The 19,044-nt window shown below is 34.8% G+C and overlaps 2 protein-coding genes across 2 annotated transcripts in view; both read right to left on the bottom strand.

Annotated features, from left to right (window-relative positions):
• Positions 1-5,826: 5,826 nt before the first annotated feature.
• LOC133630421 (zinc finger protein 773-like) lies at positions 5,827-15,917 on the bottom strand. Its single transcript, XM_062022005.1, has 2 exons — positions 15,496-15,917; positions 5,827-6,794 (listed from the first exon to the last, which is right to left on the bottom strand). Exons 1-2 carry the CDS (start codon positions 15,677-15,679, stop codon positions 6,046-6,048), a joined length of 933 nt encoding a protein of 310 aa, XP_061877989.1. The 5' UTR covers positions 15,680-15,917; the 3' UTR covers positions 5,827-6,045.
• Positions 15,918-18,840: 2,923 nt separating this feature from the next.
• The window catches only part of LOC133630275 (oocyte zinc finger protein XlCOF6.1-like), a 9,005-nt gene continuing 8,801 nt past the window's right edge, over positions 18,841-19,044 (bottom strand). The window contains exon 2 of the mRNA XM_062021765.1: positions 18,841-19,044. This exon is cut by the window's right edge and continues 1,202 nt beyond it. Coding sequence (XP_061877749.1) covers positions 19,021-19,044 — 24 coding nt within the window. The 3' untranslated portion in view covers positions 18,841-19,020.

The raw sequence follows: 19,044 nt of genomic DNA, 5'->3' as shown, positions 1-19,044 counted from the left end.
AGAATGGGAAAGAATTCCACTTGAAAAATGAATAACTTCAATCATGAAAGCGATGTGAGGGTTTTTGTTCCACTTTAAGAATAAATAATGATAAATAAAGAAAAGAAAGCCACTTGTTTATGAAAAATGTCCATCATTTCTTCATAAAATGCTACATGAAATGTCTTCTGTAGTCAATGGTGATGTCGCTCTACCTTCATCTTTCAGCCAAGCTCTCATCTCCTCCCAAAAGTAAATGATTGACATCTTCTACATGACAGGTGTCAAACTCAAGGCCCGGGGGACAAAATCTGGCCCGCCACATTATTTGATGTGGCCTGGAATTATTATTATAAATAAATGATAAATGGGTTATACTTGTATAGCACTTTTCTACCTTCAAGGTACTCAAAGCGCTTTGACACTATTTACACATTCACACACACATTCACACACACATTCACACACACACATTCACACACACATTCCCACACACATTCCCACACACATTCACACACACACACATTCACACACACATTCACACACACACACATTCCCACACACATTCCCACACACATTCCCACACACATTCACACACACACACATTCACACACACATTCACACACACACACATTCACACACACATTCACACACACACACATTCACACACACATTCACACACACATTCACACACACATTCACACACTGATGGAGGGAGCTGCCATGCAAGGCGCTAACCAGCAGCCATCAGGAGCAAGGGTGAAGTGTCTTGCCCAAGGACACAACAGACGTGACTAGGAAGGTAGAAGGTGGGAATTGAACCCCAGTAACCAGCAACCCTCCCATTGCTGGCACAGCCACTCTACCAACTTCGCCACGCCAACTTTTACCTTGAAAATCATTTTTTGTCTTGAAAATCAACTTTTACTTTGAAAATTATTTTTTGTCTTAAAAAAATCAACTTTTACCTTGAAAATAATTTTTTGTTGAAAATCAACTTTTACCTTGAAAATTATTTTTTGCCTTGAAAATCACTTTTTTTTCTTGAAAATCAACTTTTACCTTGAAAATAATTTTTTGTCTTGAAAATCAACTTTTACCTTGAAAATAATTTTTTGTCTTAAAAATAATTTTTTGTCTTGAAAATCAACTTTTACCTTGAAAATAATTTTTTGTCTTGAAAATAATTTTTTGTCTTAAAAATATTTTTTTGTCTTGAAAATCATCTTTTACCTTGAAAATTATTTTTTGTCTTAAAAATAATTTTTTGTCTTAAAAATATTTTTTTGTCTTGAAAATCATCTTTTACCTTGAAAATCAATTTTTGTCTTGAAAATCAACTTTTACCTTGAAAATTATTTTTTGTCTTAAAAAATCAACTTTTACCTTGAAAATCATTTTTTGCCTTGAAAATCACTTTTTTTCTTGAAAATCAACTTTTACCTTGGAAATCATTTTTTGTCTTGAAAATCAACTTTTACGTTGAAAATAATTTTGTGTCTTAAAAAATAATTTTTTGTCTTGAAAATCAACTTTTACCTTGAAAATCCTTTTTTGTCTTGAAAATCAACTTTTACCTTGAAAATAATTTTTTGTCTTGAAAATAATTTTTTGTCTTGAAAATCATTTTTTGTCTGAAAATCAACTTTAACCTTGAAAATAATTTTTTGTCTTGAAAATCAACTTTTACCTTGAAAATATTTTTTTGTCTTGAAAATAATTTTTTGTCTTAAAAATAAATTTTTGTCTTGAAAATCAACTTTCACCTTGAAAATAATTTTTTGGCTTGAAAATCAACTTTTACCTTGAAAATATTTTTTCGTCCTGAAAATCAACTTTAACCTTGAAAATAATTTTCTGTCTTTAAAATCAACTTTTACCTTGAAAATAATTTTTTGTCTTGAAAATCAACTTTTACCTTGAAAATAATTTTTTGTCTTGAAAATAATTTTTTGTCTTGAAAATCATTTTTTGTCTGAAAATCAACTTTAACCTTGAAAATAATTTTTTGTCTTGAAAATCAACTTTTACCTTGAAAATATTTTTTTGTCTTGAAAATAATTTTTTGTCTTAAAAATAAATTTTTGTCTTGAAAATCAACTTTTACCTTGAAAATAATTTTTTGTCTTGAAAATCTACTTTTACCTTGAAAATCATTTTTTGGCTTGAAAATCAACTTTTACCTTGAAAATAATTTTTTGTCTTGAAAATCAACTTTTACCTTGAAAATAATTTTTTGTTTTAAAAATCAACTTTTACTTTGAAAATAATTTTTTGTTTTGAAAATAAACTTTTACCTTAAAAATAATTTTTTGTTTTGAAAATCTACATGTATGTATATTTGTATGTACATTGTTCTATTAAAAAAAAAAAAAAAAAAAAAAAAAAAAATACATATACTGGCACCACAGACATTACGTCACTTCCTGCTGCACAGCACTCCAGAATAAAAGTGTATAATATATCAAGTAAAGGTGCAATCACATTATCATGTTCAACAGTCAGTATTGTCAATTCATGTATTTCATGTCAATTAAGCAGTAAAAAATGTTGAAAACTTTTTTTTTTTAAATAAATAAAAGTTCGGCCCGAAAATGTCGAACAATTTTGCATCTTATCCTATTTTTTATTTATTTTGTATTATTATTTGTTATGATGTTTATATTCTATTTGCATTTCTTTCCTTGACAATATTTACTCAAGCAGATGAAGCTTTGAAATTGTTGACATTTGTTGAAAGCTCAAAGTTGTTATTGACAATTTATGCTGGGATGCACATTGTTGATGACGTCACACCGGATCTCTGCTTAGCACTTCCGCCTCTCTTTTGTTAGCAGCTAGCCCGAGCGGCTTTTCTACTGCTTGTCCCTTCTATCGACAATAATCCACACAGTGTGCAACAATCCGTCCTCTTGTTCACTTCGCAGAATCTTTTGTTACGTCAGATGAACAAAAAAGTGTTCAGTCTACTACGAAGGTGACCGACGCATGCGCAGTATGAGTCGCTGACTCACAGCGAGCCAGCGAAGCTCGTCGGACTTTGATTGAATTATTTTACATCAACGAAATGTTTACACAATAAAATGATTTTACATCAAGGAAATGTTTACAAAATAAAAGATGATGACTGCAATCATGACAATTAATCAACAATAAAAGACGACGACTGCAATCATGAGAATTAATCAACAATAAAAGACGACGACTGCAATCATGACAATTAATCAACAGAGGAGTTTTTTTTATTTCACTTCTGGTAGAAAATATAATCTATCGTTACTGCCACCCTCAGGTGAAAATATGTCATTACACTCTGAACTCTGTCATCAAATACTAAAGATTAGATTTCACACAATAAAAGTAAGAAAAGACACTTCTGTACAACACCAAGTACACGGTGCATTATTTTGAAAGGTCATTAAATAAAATAATCCAAAGAGTACAAGATGTGCCGCAAAGTCTGCTGGGATAGACTATTTATTCATGTTTATTCACACATATTTATTATTATTGTGTGAATGTTCCAAAAATCATCTATTTATTAATTATTATTAATGTGTGAATGTTCCAAAACTCATCTATTAATTAATTATTATTATTGTTATTGTGTGAATGTTCCAAAACTCATCTATTTATTAATTATTATCATTATTGTTATTGTTGTGTGAATGTTCCAAAACTCATCCATTTATAAATTATTATTATTATTATTGTGTGAATGTTCCAAAACTCATCTATTTATTAATTATTATTATTGTGTGAATGTTCCAAAAACTAATTTATGTATTAATTATCATTATTATTGTGTGAATGTTCCAAAACTCATCTATTTATTAATTATTTTTATTATTGTGTGAATGTTCCAAAACTCATCTCTTTATTAATTATTATTATTGTGTGAATGTTCCAAAACTCATCTATTTATTAATTATTATTGTGTGAATGTTCCAAAACTCATCTATTTATTAACTATTGTTATTATTGTGTGAATGTTCCAAAACTCATCTATTTATTAATTATTGTTATTATTGTGTGAATGTTCCAAAACTCATCTATCTATTAATTATTATTATTATTGTGTGAATGTTCCAAAACTCATCTATTTATTAATTCTTATTATTATTGTGTGAATGTTCCAAAATTCATCTGTTTATTAATTATTGTTATTTTTGTGTGAATGTTCCAAAACTCATCTATTTATTATATATTGCTATTATTGTGTGAATGTTCCAAACATTCACACATGTTTTCTACACCAAAATTAATCCATTTATTTTTCTTCTTCTTCTCCAGATTTTGGCACACTCTACTTTACCTTCACATTTTTCACCCGATTCAAAGCGTTCCAACTTCAAACTGTTCAGCCTATTCGGGAATTGCAGGCTTTTCCTTGAAAAATTTCAAAAATTCCCAGATTTCCCAGAATTCCAGGTTTTCCGGGACATTTTTCCCATTCAAAATGAATTGGCCATTTTTCAAACGTCCACAATTTTCCACCTATTGAAACCATTCCACCTTCAACATATTCCACTCATTCTGGACATTTAAACTACCATTTTTCCAAGTTAAAAAAAATTCCAGGAATTCCCAGAAATCCCGTTTTTTCCAACTCTTTTTTCCCCGTCGACCGCTCCTTTCACATTTTTCAACCCACTTCAAGCGTTCCACCATCAAAACATTCCTCTTAATCAGGACAAAAAAAACGAAGTTGTTTTTTGAACTGGAAACAATTCCCGGTTTTCCAGAAATTCCAGGAATTCCGTAATACCATTTCTCAATTAAAAATGTTACTACTTCAACATTTCTTGACGTTTTTGAAACATTTCAACACCAACCATTTCAACTCATTCAGACCATTGAAGTTGTTTTTTTTTTACCATTTTCAAAAAAGTTCCCTCTATTTCCGAAATTCCCAAACTTTTTGGAAATTCCCCTTAAAAAGAATGGGACATTCTTCAAAGTTCCACAACTCCCACATTTTTCATCTGATTCAAACTGTTCCAACTTCAAAATATTCAACCGGTTTAGGACTTGTGTGTTCTACTTCAACAATTCTAAAAAAAAAAATCCCTGATTTCCCATAATTCTTTTTTTCTTCTTCCATTTTCACGATTCAAAATGAATTATCCATTTTTCAAACTTCCACATTTTTCAACCGATTCAAACCATTCCATGTTCAACACATTCAACTCTTCCTGGACACTCTAACTTCCATTTTTCCACATTCAACAAATTTCCAGGAATTCCTTTTTTATAATTTTTTTTAACCCTATTTCCAATCTTTTTCGTTTGACTACTCCTTTTCCTTTTTTCATCCCATTTCAACCGTTCCACTGTCAAAACGGTTTAGGAACTACAAAAATTCCCGGTTTTCCCGAAATTCCATAATACCATTTCTCAATTAAAAAACTGTTACTAGTTCAACATTTTTTTTCTTTTTTACCGATTTCAACAATTCCAACACCAACCAATTCAGCTCATTCAGGACATTCATGCTCCTAGTCATTTAAAAAAAAAAAAATATTGCTTTTCCCAAATTTCCAGGAAGTTCCCATTGAAATGAATGGGAACATTTTCCAAGTTGCACAATTCCCACATTTTTCAAGCTATTCCAAGCATTCCAACATCAACACATTCCACTCATCCTGGACATTCTAACTTTCCCAAGTTCCAAACCAAATTCTGGTTTTCCTGGAAATTCAAACTCTTTAACATTGAAAGTATTCTTCCATTCATACTACATTCTGTCAGCATTTCACTTCAACTTCAGCATTCACACCACATTCCTTCAGGAATTGCCTCATCTAGTTAAATATGCAATATAATAGTTTATTTACTTATGTAAATATGTTTCTTGGACACATGACGTTCACAACACACATTTCAAGATGTCAGTTAGCAGAATTACAACTCATTGCTTTATTTTTCTTCCAGAGTAATGCTGTCCTTTCCTTATGAAGTTCCTTAAAAGCTAGACACTTTTTCAGTTTTCTGTCCAGTGAGTAGTCTCAAAGGCGTCAGATGTTGCATGTACGTGAAAGGACCGACGTGTGAGCGAACTGACTTTCAAGCATTAGCAGCATTATTAGAAGCCGTGTGTTTTGCCACGTGCTTTTTCAAATCAAAATTACGAGCAAATCGTATTCCGCACACGGAGCAGCTGAAAGGTTTCTCCCCGGTGTGGATCCGGATGTGTGCGGTCAGGTTGGTGCTGTACGTGAATCTCTGGCCGCACATCGAGCAGGAAAACGGTTTCTCTCCGGTGTGCGTTCTGGCGTGCGCTATGAGGGTTATCTTCTGGGAGAAGCTCTTGCCGCACACCGAGCAGGTGAAGGGTTTCTCTCCGGTGTGCGTCCTCATGTGCGTCTCAAAATGTCCCTTGTGGTAAAACCTCTTGCCGCAGAAGGAGCACATGAAGCGTTTCTCCGCCGTGTGGATCCTCACGTGTCTTTTCAGGTTGACCTTCTTGCCGAAGGTTTTGTCACAAAGGGAACATTTCAGGTGCGTCGCCTCGGCTTTGGAGTCCTCGTCCGTGTCGGCAGATGTGGTGCGGTCACTATCTGAGAGTGGAGCCAAGTCTTCTGTTGTCATGTGTTGACTTGAGCTGCTGCTTGGAGGCTCCGCCTCTCTTTCACCTTTGACCTCGTCTTCTTCACTCTTCACAATCACCGGGAACTCCACCGGTCCTTCATGCTCCTCCTGACTGATGCTGTGTTCCTCTGCTTCCTCTTTAACGCGGGAGGGATGTGGCTCCTCCTCCTCCACCCTGGAGCTCCGCCCCTGCTGCCGAGGATAAATATGTTCCTCACTGGCGCCTGCAGGACACAAGAAGACAAATGCATGTGTCAGGTTCAAAAACTGATGACATTTATTAAACAGACAAGAAGAAAGGAATTAAACAGAGACAGAATTCCTTAGTAGCTCATTGAGGAGAAACGTCTGGGCTGTAATCTTTGTACAGTCTCCCACCACGCTTTTATTTGGACTTTCCCTGATTACATGGCAACAGCTGTTTCTAAAGGAAGGGGGGTCGTAAATAGCCGCTGCCTTTGGTCACAAAACAGTTCAAAGAAAAGGTGCCTGGAGGGGGGTCAGGTCCTGCTTCCTCTCCGCTTTGTAGATCTCGGGTCAAGACAAAATCTTCCTGTGGATTACAATAGATTAAAGAAACTGACACCTTCATGTCGCTTCCCATCCTACACAGTGTAGTTTTACAAGCCTTTTGCTTGGTAGATCAAAGACAGCTTTTGTCTGCTCGCCGGGAACTAACTCATTGAAACACAAAGTTTTGTGATAACTTAGATACAATTATTCTGACACATGCTTTAGAGAAAAAAACACCACAGGTAGATTTGGAGCGACATCACTCATAAACACACTGCAACACACCTGGAGTCTCATCTAGAAAACGCGTGTGGAGTTCTGACAAAAACTCAACAAGAAACCAGAAACCCAAAATATGCTGTAAGAAAATAGTCAAGACGTATAAAAGAAGATAAATAAGGGGGAACCACACCGAGAAGTCATTTATAAATAAAAACCTCCTTTGAGAAAATTCCCCAAGTGCTTACATTTCGTGACCATTTCAAGTTCAACCTCATGAGCACCGGATATTTTTAGAATGTTCAATGGCAGTTTGAGAATAACGTCAACTTAGATTCCTCCACATTTAGCCCTCGTCTCAGCCGAGTCAGCTGGGACTGAACAACATCAAAAGCTGACAGCTGGAGCTCAAAAACAAGACTCCATAAATATTTCAAAAAGTACATTTCACACTAACCTCACTGGGTATTATTATTGTAGCTGAAATTCTATAATTGTTCTAAATGTTGAATGAATCTGACTAAAATGGTCACATGAAGAAACATAATCTAAATTGTGTATAAGTACGCCGAGTGTGCACAATTGGTGACTTGGCCACCATCTTGTTTAAATACAGTGTACAAAGTATTTCAATGGTTGAAATCTGCACTTTTCCGTGTTCTAGGAGTTATTCCAGTAATCTAGGTCACAGCAGCTCAGACCAGGAACAAAGCAAAGTGGGCGGGGCTTATTTTCAGAGCAGCCAGCCCCAAACACATGTGTCAGGAACAGATGTAGAAGCTAATTTGTACGTGATAATTTATCATATTGTAGGTGTTTATTACCCTTTGCATTCATATTTTGCTGTTTCTTACATTTGTGTTGTGTTTTGCTTGATTGTAAAAGATACAAAACTATGGAGGAGCTGCTATGACAAGTAAAATATGTTGTTCATATTCAGTGTTTTATTGTTCATAGCTAATATTGTAGATCCCACTTTCTTTATTTTCATGTACATTTTGGGTGTCCCATTCAGTAAAAAAGTGTCAAATTCCATTCAGTTTTTTTGAGGTGGTCTGTCACAACTTTTTTTAGAACTCTATGGGACATTGTGACTTTTGGTATTAGTGTTCCTGGACAAAAGGGAGCCAAACACACATACTGTACATTTAAATGTGTATATATCATTTATACACACATACTGTACATCTAAATGTGTATATATGACTTATACACACATACTGTACATCTAAATGTGTATATATCATTTATACACACATACTGTACAGCTAAATGTGTATATATCATTTATACACACATACTGTACATGTAAATGTGTATATATCATTTATACACACATACTGTACATCTCAATGTGTATATATCACTTATACACACATACTGTACATCTAAATGTGTATATACCACTTATACACACATACTGTACATCTAAATGTGTATATACCACTTATACACACATACTGTACATCTAAATGTGTATATATCATTTATACACACATACTGTACATCTAAATGTGTATATATCATTTATACACACATACTTTACAGCTAAATGTGTATATATCACTTATACACACATACTGTACATCTAAATGTGTATATATCACTTATACACACATACTGTACATCTAAATGTGTATATACCACTTATACACACATACTGTACATCTAAATGTGTATATACCACTTATACACACATACTGTACATCTAAATGTGTATATATGACTTATACACACATACTGTACATCTAAATGTGTATATATCACTTATACACACATACTGTACAGATAAATGTGTATATATCACTTATACACACATACTGTACATCTACATGTGTATATATCATTTATACACACATACTGTACATCTAAATGTGTATATATCACTTATACACACATACTGTACATCTAAATGTGTATATATGACTTATACACACATACTGTACATCTACATGTGTATATATCATTTATACACACATACTGTACATCTAAATGTGTATATATGACTTATACACACATACTGTACATCTAAATGTGTATATATCACTTATACACACATACTGTAAAGATAAATGTGTATATATCACTTATACACACATACTGTACATCTACATGTGTATATATGACTTATACACACATACTGTACATCTAAATGTGTATATATGACTTATACACACATACACATTGGCCCCCAGACCCATTTTTTCTCTCAATGTGGCCCCCGAGTCAAAATATTTGCCCAGCTGTGCTCTACTGGCACAGACGCAGCCTAGTTTCTCTTTAGTACCCCGAATAAAATCCCAACATTTTTGTACACCTTGAACGCACCTGTTCTGTCTTGTCTGTTGAATGTATTAAGAATGTATGTAAGAGCAGTGTTTTAGTTCACTTTGGAATTCAACAGTGAGGTGCACTTCCTCCTTTAGACAGCGGGGGCAGCATTGCCCAGTTTACCGTAATGCCCAAGTTAGAGGGCACAACTAGCAGCTCCTTTCAGGCCTACAGGTTTTATCACAATAAGAAATACTTTATTAATCCCAGAGGGGATATTGAGATTTTCAGCCCAACCCCATTCAAGACAAACATTACTGGGAGACAGAACAGGATCAAACATTACAGGGAGACAGAACAGGATCAAACATTACAGGGAGGCAGAACAGGTTCAAACATTACAGGGAGACAGAACAGGATCAAACATTACAGGGAGACAGAACAGGATCAAACATTACAGGGAGACAGAACAGGATCAAACATTACAGGGAGACAGAACAGGATCAAACATTACAGGGAGACAGAACAGGTTCAAACATTACAGGGAGACAGAACAGGATCAAACATTACAGGGAGACAGAACAGGATCAAACATTACAGGGAGACAGAACAGGATCAAACATTACAGGGAGACAGAACAGGATCAAACATTACAGGGAGGCAGAACAGGATCAAACATTACAGGGAGACAGAACAGGATCAAACATTACAGGGAGACAGAACAGGATCAAACATTACAGGGAGACAGAACAGGATCAAACATTACAGGGAGACAGAACAGGATCGCCGGTACAAACGAAGACATACTTAATTGTAGATATAAATAGTCATACATTAAAATTTGAGCGCACGTGATGACAACACTAAAGGTCGGCAATTCAACTTGCCAATGTGCTTTTATTCTGAAGGTTTCGCCCAGGATGTTTCAGCCACTGGCAGCAAAAAAGATTTGTTTTAAATGTAACATTGCATGGTGGAAACAAGCTTGGTGGTACAGAAACGTTGTATGTGAGTGCTCATTAGTTTATCTACATGTACTTAACAAAAGGTCCACTTATGTATGCAAGAGAATAATTGGCACAATCCAGGATTAAGGTGCATTTTTCATCTAAAATGCTTGAAATAATTTACAACATTAAAAGGACATTGCTTTAAACTTAATGCCACATACATGTTTTTCTGTCAGTGCATTAGTAACATAAATAACATTCAAAAGTACACCTGAAGCTTTCATATTTAAATGTTTCCCCATAAATACCATCATTTGCTACAACTCAAGTGGTAATGCATTTTTTAAGATATTTTACAGTTTTAAAAGCCCTAGAGCAGGGGTCAGCAACCTTTTTGAAACCAAGAGCTACTTCTTGGGTACTGATTAATGCGAAGGGCTACCAGTTTGATACACACTTCAATAAATTGCCAGAAATAGCCAATTTGCTCAATTTACCTTTAACTCTATGTTATTATTAATAATTAATGATATTTACACTTAATTGAACGGTTTAAAAGAGGAGAAAACACGAAAAAAATGACAATTAAATTTTGAAACATAGTTTATCTTCAATTTCGACTCTTTAAAATTCAAAATTCAACCGAAAAAAAGAAGAGAAAAACTAGCTAATTAGAATCTTTTTGAAAAAATTTTAAAAAAGAATTTATGGGACATCATTAGTAATTTTTCCTGATTAAAATTAATTTTAGAATTTTGATGACATGTTTTAAATAGGTTAAAATCCAATCTACACTTTGTTAGAATATATAACAAATTGGACCAAGCTATATTTCTAACAAAGACAAATCATTACCGGTATTTCTTCTAGGTTTTCCAGAACAAATTTTTTAAAAGAAATTCAAAAGACTATGAAATAAGATTTAAATTTGATTCTACAGATTTTCTAGATTTGCCAGAATAATTTTTTTGAATTTTAATCATAATAAGTTTGAAGAAATATTTCACAAATATTTTTCGTCGAAAAAACAGAAGCTAAAATGAAGAATTAAATTAAAATTGATTTATTATTCTTTACAATAAAAAAAATAATAATACTTGAACATTGATTTACATTGTCAGGAAAGAAGAGGAAGGAATTTAAAAGGTAAAAAGGTATATGTGTTTAAAAATCCTAAAATTATTTTTAAGGTTGTATTTGTTCTCTAAAATTGTCTTTCTGAAAGTTATAAGAAGCAAAGTAAAAAAAATTATGAATTTATTTAAACAAGTGAAGACCAAGTCTTTAAAATATTTTCTTGGATTTTCAAATTCTATTTGAGTTTTGTCTCTCTTAGAATTAAAAATGTCGGGCAAAGCGAGACCAGCTTGCTAGTAAATAAATAAAATGTAAAAAATAGAGGCAGCTCACTGGTAAGTGCTGCTATTTGAGCTATTTTTAGAACAGGCCAGCGGGCTACTCATCTGGTCCTTACGGGCTACCTGGTGCCCGCGGGCACTGCGTTGGTGACCCCTGCCCTAGAGCTTATAATTGCTCACACTGTAATTCATATTCAGGATATTTTAATATTGTAAATCCCACTTTCTTTATTTTCATGTACATTTTGGGTGTCCCATTCAGTAAGAAACTGTAAAATTCCATTCTAGTTTTTTGAGGTGGTCTGTCATAACTTTTTTAGAACTCTATAGGACATTGTGACTTTTGGTATTAGTGTTCCTGGACAAAGGGGAGCCAAACACACATACTGTACATCTAAATGTGTATATATCATTGATACACACATACTGTACATCTAAATGTGTATATATCATTGATACACACATACTGTACAGCTAAATGTGTATATATCATTGATACACACATACTGTACATCTAAATGTGTATATATCATTGATACACACATACTGTACAGATAAATGTGTATATATCATTGATACACACATACTGTACATCTAAATGTGTATATATCATTGATACACACATACTGTACATCTAAATGTGTATATATCATTGATACACACATACTGTACATCTAAATGTGTATATATCATTGATACACACATACTGTACATCTAAATGTGTATATATCATTGATACACACATACTGTACAGCTAAATGTGTATATATCATTGATACACATTGGCCCCTCCAGACACATTTTTTTCTCTCAATGTGGCCCTCGAGTCAAAATATTTGCCCAGCTCTGGTCCAGCGTGTGCTACCCCAATGGTGCTGTACCCTAACACCTTTTCTTAATCAAATACTCTGGAAAAACGTCTACTTGTCCACCAGATTATTTCTCCCAAAATATAGATGGTTAAATTTAGCTAACATTCAAAGATTAGCATCAATACGAATGGCCCATCGAATCCTAAATAACACTGCACCAGCGCCACTTAAGCACTTTGTCCAGTTTGCATCTGCTGTGACAACTAGAAACACACGAGCCTCCACCAGGGGGCAGTGTAGCGTACCCAGATGTAAAACATATATTTTGCACAATCATATAAAGCCATAAAGAAATAGAACGACCTCACAACAAACTTGAAAAGTCTAACAGATGACTCTTCATTCACAATTGAAGTTAAAAAGTGGCTTTGGAGCAATCAAAGCTACTCACACAGTCACTAAGGTGGACACTATGATTGACACATCAACTTAATGTGTATTATATTTATCCATGAGGGCTTTTTTGTTGTAAATTGTGAGGTGTGTGTGTTAAAATCAAGGTTGTTTTTACAAATGATGACAGCTGAGATAGGCTCCAGCACCCCCCGCGACCCCGATAGGGACAAGCGGTTGAAAATGGATGGATGACAGATGTGACCAAGAGCATGTATTGTCTTTGTGTGATGTAAATGAAGTGTGGTTGTATTGTATATTAAGTATGTGTCAATGAAAGGGCATTTTATGACTTTTTTCTTAATACTTGTGTATTGTCATAATTTTATTGCATGATATTTGTATCCCTTTAATTGAGGTAGCCAGGGACTGCAGATGGAAAGTATCTATGCAGCTATAATCTGGTACAGAACATATCTGTCTTTGAGCTTAAAGGCCTACTGAAAGCCACTACTAGCGACCACGCAGTCTGATAGTTTATATATCAATGATGAAATCTTAACATTGCAACACATGCCAATACGGCCGGGTTAACTTATAAAGTGACATTTAAAATTTCCCGGGAAATATCCGACTGAAACGTCGCGGTATGATGACGTATGGGCGTGACGAAGTCAGTTTAACGGAAGTTATGGTGCCCCGTAGAATCCTATACAAAAAGCTCTGTTTTCATTTCATAATTCCACAGTATTCTGGACATCTTTTGCAATTTGTTTAATGAACAATGAAGGCTGCAAAGAAGACAGTTGTAGGTGGGATCGGTGTATTAGCAGCGGACTACAGCAACACAACCAGGAGGACTTTGTTGGAGCGCTAGCCGCCGACCTCACCTTGACTTCCTACGTCTCCGGGCCGCCAAACGCATCGGGTGAAGTCCTTCGTCCTTCTGCCGATCGCTGGAACGCAGGTGAGCACGGGTGTCGATGAGCAAATGAGGGCTGGCTGGCGTAGGTGGAGAGCTAATGTTTTTAGCATAGCTCTGTGCGGTCTGGTTGCTAAGTTAGCTTCAATGGCGTCGTTAGCACAGCATTGTTAACCTTCGCCAGCCTGGAAAGCATTAACCGTGTATTTACATGTCCACGGTTTAATAGTATTGTTGATTTTCTATCTATCCTTCCAGTCAGGGGTTTATTTTTTTTGTTTCTATATGCAGTTAAAGCACGATGCTATCACGTTAGCTCGTAGCTAAAGCATTTCGCCGATGTATTGTCGTGGAGATAAAAGGCACTGAATGTCCATTTGGCGTTCTGGACTCTCATTTTCAAGAGGATATAGTATCCCAGGTGGTTTAAAATACAAATCTGTGATCTACAATAGAAAAAGGAGAGTGTGGAATCCAATGAGCCAGCTTGTACCTAAGTTACGGTCAGAGCGAAAAAAGATACGTCCATCACTGCCTCTCAAGTCCTTCACTGTAACGTTCCTCATCTACGAATCTTTCATCCTCGCTCAAATTAATGGGGTAATCATCACTTTCTCGGTCCGAATCTCTCTCGCTCCATTGTAAACAACGGGGAATTGTGAGGAATACTAGCTCCTGTGACGTCACGCTACTTCCGCTACAGGCAAGGCTTTTTTATCAGCGAGCAAAAGTTGCGAACTTTATCGTCAATTTTCTCTACTAAATCCTTTCAGCAAAAATATGGCAATATCGCAACATGATCAAGTATGACACATAGAATGGATCTGCTATTCCCGTTTAAATTAAAAAAAATCATTTCAGTAGGCCTTTAATGTTTCTGTGCATTGTCCCTTCAAATAAAGACTCAACTAAACTATTATTGAGCGTAAAAAGGGTCAAACTGAAAAGATACAAGCACAGAGGATGCTTACATTAAAGCAGTCAATCACACACACAAACATACTACAATAACACATGCATGATGCTGTGTAATGAACTTAAATGGATAAAGAAACACCACAAAATATGTATTTTGAGCACTGTACAGCAAACTAGCTTACTATGCTAACATTCACTTCACAGTATGAAACCAGGAACATTAGCATAACTGACTTTTGGCCATAAAAAGTCCCAAATTTCCTCACAGCCAACAAATAATAAACCACAATCCAACATCAACACGCCGGAAGTCCCGCCCCCCAGTCAAAGCCATTGGCCAACACCACGTAGCCCAGCCGCTACAATGTGAACAACAACAAGACATTCATGAAAATAAAAATAGAAGACCACTGAAAAGTATCGATCTAATCCTGCTTGTATCGATCCGACACTAACCCTGGATGGCTGCATGTTCCGATACATCAAAACAATGCACCTCGCTCGGGAAACATTTGGTTTTTAAAGCGTAAACAAAGGACTAAAATAATACTGAAAAGAAGTAAACAAACCTGCTTGTTGATGTTTGTTGAAAAGAGCGTCCAGTAGTTGACGTTGTCGCTCGTTCTCCTCTTTTGTTCTAGAAAGTTCCTCCTCGTATTCTGCTATCGTTCTTTCCAACACTACAAATATTTCTTCCACAGCAGCAGTTAGTCGCTGCTTCACCAACACTTTCAGCATTTCTACTTTGCACATTTTCACACTTTAAACTCACACTTAGCGACGTGTCGATCACTTCCGCTTTGTCTCTTTCTTAGCAGCTAGCCAGCTAAGCTAGCTTCAGAGTGACGCTGAGGCGAGTTTATCCCGACACGAATGATTAAAAAGGTGCACTCTCTCGTTTAATATTATCATCATATAAATATCATTTTACGAAAGAACAAAAGCTCAACCGAACCGTCTTGCTGCGTTATTTTCTTGACCCTGTTTCCATTTCCGGTAGACAAGAAGCAGCAAGTGCATTCTAGCATTACTGCCCTCTGTGGTGAGAAGCTGTAATTACATACTGCCCTCTGTGGTGAGAAGGTGCAACTACACACGTAACCTTCTTATGTTCTGATCACTTTTAGGAACATCTCTGATTGAATGATTGATTGAAACTTGTATTAGTAGATTGCAGAGGTGGGTAGAGTAGCCAGAAATTGTACTCAAGTAAGAGTACTGTTACTTTAGAGATGTGTTAGGGTTAGGGTTAGATGTATTCCCATCTCCTCACATTGTAAGTGTGAAGCAGTCACAGCTTATTCTTATCTATTGATTGTCTCCTTTATATTGGGAAATGGTGTTAGATGTAAATATAAACAGAATACAATGATTTGCAAATCCTTTTCAAGCCATATTCAGTTGAATATGCTACAAAGACAACATATTTGATATTCAAATTCATAAACATTTTTTTTTTGTGCAAATAATCATTAACTTTAGAATTTGATGGCAGCAACACGTGACAAAGAAGTTGGGAAAGGTGGCAATAAATACTGATAAAGTTGAGGAATGCTCATCAAACACTTATTTGGAACATCCCACATATATACACACATTATATATATATATATATATATATATATATATATATATATATATATATATATATATATATATATATATATATATATATATATATATATATATATATATATATGTATATATATATATATATATATATATATATATACACACACATTATATATATATATATATATATATATATATATATTTATACACATATATATATATATATATATATATATATATGTGTGTATATATATATTTATATATACATATACACATATATATATATATATATATATATATTTATACACATATATATATATATATATATATGTGTGTGTATATATATATTTATATATACATATACACATATATATATTTATATATACATATACACATATATATATATATATATATATATATATATATATATATATATATATATATATATATATATATATATATATATATATATATATATATATATATACATATATATATATATATATATATATATATATATATATATATATATATATATATATATATATATATATATATATATATATATATATATATATATATATATATGAAGGTGGCCGTGTTTGAACGAGAGAAGACTGTTGACCTGCCAGATCTTACCTGCGCTTTAGGACTCAAATATTTGCCATGAAAAGTTATCACTCGTGCCTCTCACAACCGCGCTAACATTTTTGTTTTGGTCGGTCTTCCTGAACCAAGTCTGCACATGTGCAGTAGCGTGGAATGATTCAATGTGTGAGAAGGGAGGGCTTCAATAATCTTGATTGATTGAACATATCTATGCAGTTTTAAAGGCCTACTGAAATGACATTTTTTTATTTAAACGGGAATAGCAGATCCATTCTATGTGTCATACTTGATCATTTCGCGATATTGCCATATTTTTGCTGAAAGGATTTAGTAGAGAACAACGACGATAAAGATCGCAACTTTTGGTATCTGATAAAAACTACCCTTGCCCCTACCGGAAGTAGCGTGACGTCACAGGAGCTAGTATTCCTCACAATTCCGCTTTGTTTACAATGGAGCGAGAGAGATTCGGACCGAGAAAGTGACGATTACCCCATTAATTTGAGCGAAGATGAAAGATTTGTGGATGAAGAACTTTAGAGTGAAGGACTAGAGTGTAGTGCAAGACGTATCTTTTTTCGCTCTGAGCGTAACTTAGGTACAAGCTGGCTCATTGGATTCCACACTCTCTCCTTTTTCTATTGTGGATCACGGATTTGTATTTTAAACAACCTCAGATAATATATCCTCTTGAAAATGAGAGTCGAGAACACGAAATGGACATTCACAGTGACTGAACATGTAAATACACGGTTAATAATTTTCAGCTTTGCGAAGCTAAAAAAATAGAAGCTAACTTAGCTACAGAGCTAACGTGATAGCAGGCTCAAATGCAGATAGAAACAAAATTAAAAAAAACCTTGACTGGAAGGATAGACAGAAGATCAACAATACTATTAAACCATGAACATGTAAATACACGGTTAATAATTTTCAGCTTGGCGAAGCTAAAAAAAATAGAAGCTAACTTAGCTACGGAGCTAACGTGATAGCATCAGTCTCAAATGCAGATAGAAACTAAATAAAAAAAAACCCTGACTGGAAGGATAGACAGAAGATCAACAATACTATTAAACCATGAAGATGTAAGTACACGGTTAATAATTTTCAGCTTGGCGAAGCTAAAAAAATAGAAGCTAACTTAGATGCGGAGGCGGCGGCGGGCGTTGTACGCTTTTGACGACACCCCGGCTGCCATCAGAGTTGGCAAGAAACATATATTTCCCCAAAGTTACGTACGTGACATGCACATAGCGACACACACGTACGGGCAAGCGATCAAATGTTTGGAAGCCAAAGCTGTACTCACGGTAGTGCGTCTGCTATCCTGCTCAAAACACAACACAACCTCCTGATTGTGTTGCTGTAGTCCGCCGCTCCACCAATCGCACCTACAACTTTCTTCTTTGCAGTCTCCATTGTTCATTAAACAAATTGCAAAAGATTCACCAACACAGATGTCCAGAATACTGTGGAATTTTGTCGAAGAAAACAGAGGTATTTGAATTGGGTCCAAACACTTCCCTTGACCTCGTGACGTCACGCGCATACGTCATCATACCGCGACGTTTTCAACCGGAAGTGTGGCGGGAAATTTAAAATGTCACTTTATAAGTTAACCCGGCCGTATTGGCATGTGTTGCAATGTTAAGATTTCATCATTGATATATAAACTATCAGACTGCGTGGTCGCTAGTAGTGGCTTTCAGTAGGCCTTTAAGCACAAGAAATTCGACCAAAAATAGTTTTTTTTGGACACTTATAAAACCTTTTATTCAATTTGTATTGCATTTACACGGTAGAAGACGATGAAACAGATTGTTACGCAACAAATACATAACTCTTGTTAAATGTGCTGGTGTTGGTAGAAACTGAAAGTAAAAGTCATCAAAGTTTGTCAAAACCCTGCAGCTTCATTTAGTGCTGCTGTTGTCGGC

This window comes from Entelurus aequoreus, linkage group LG02 (assembly GCF_033978785.1).
Source record: "Entelurus aequoreus isolate RoL-2023_Sb linkage group LG02, RoL_Eaeq_v1.1, whole genome shotgun sequence".
Lineage (NCBI taxonomy): Eukaryota > Metazoa > Chordata > Actinopteri > Syngnathiformes > Syngnathidae > Entelurus > Entelurus aequoreus.
Note: the sequence above shows the minus strand (reverse complement) of the source record. Positions and strands in the feature narration are given on the sequence as shown.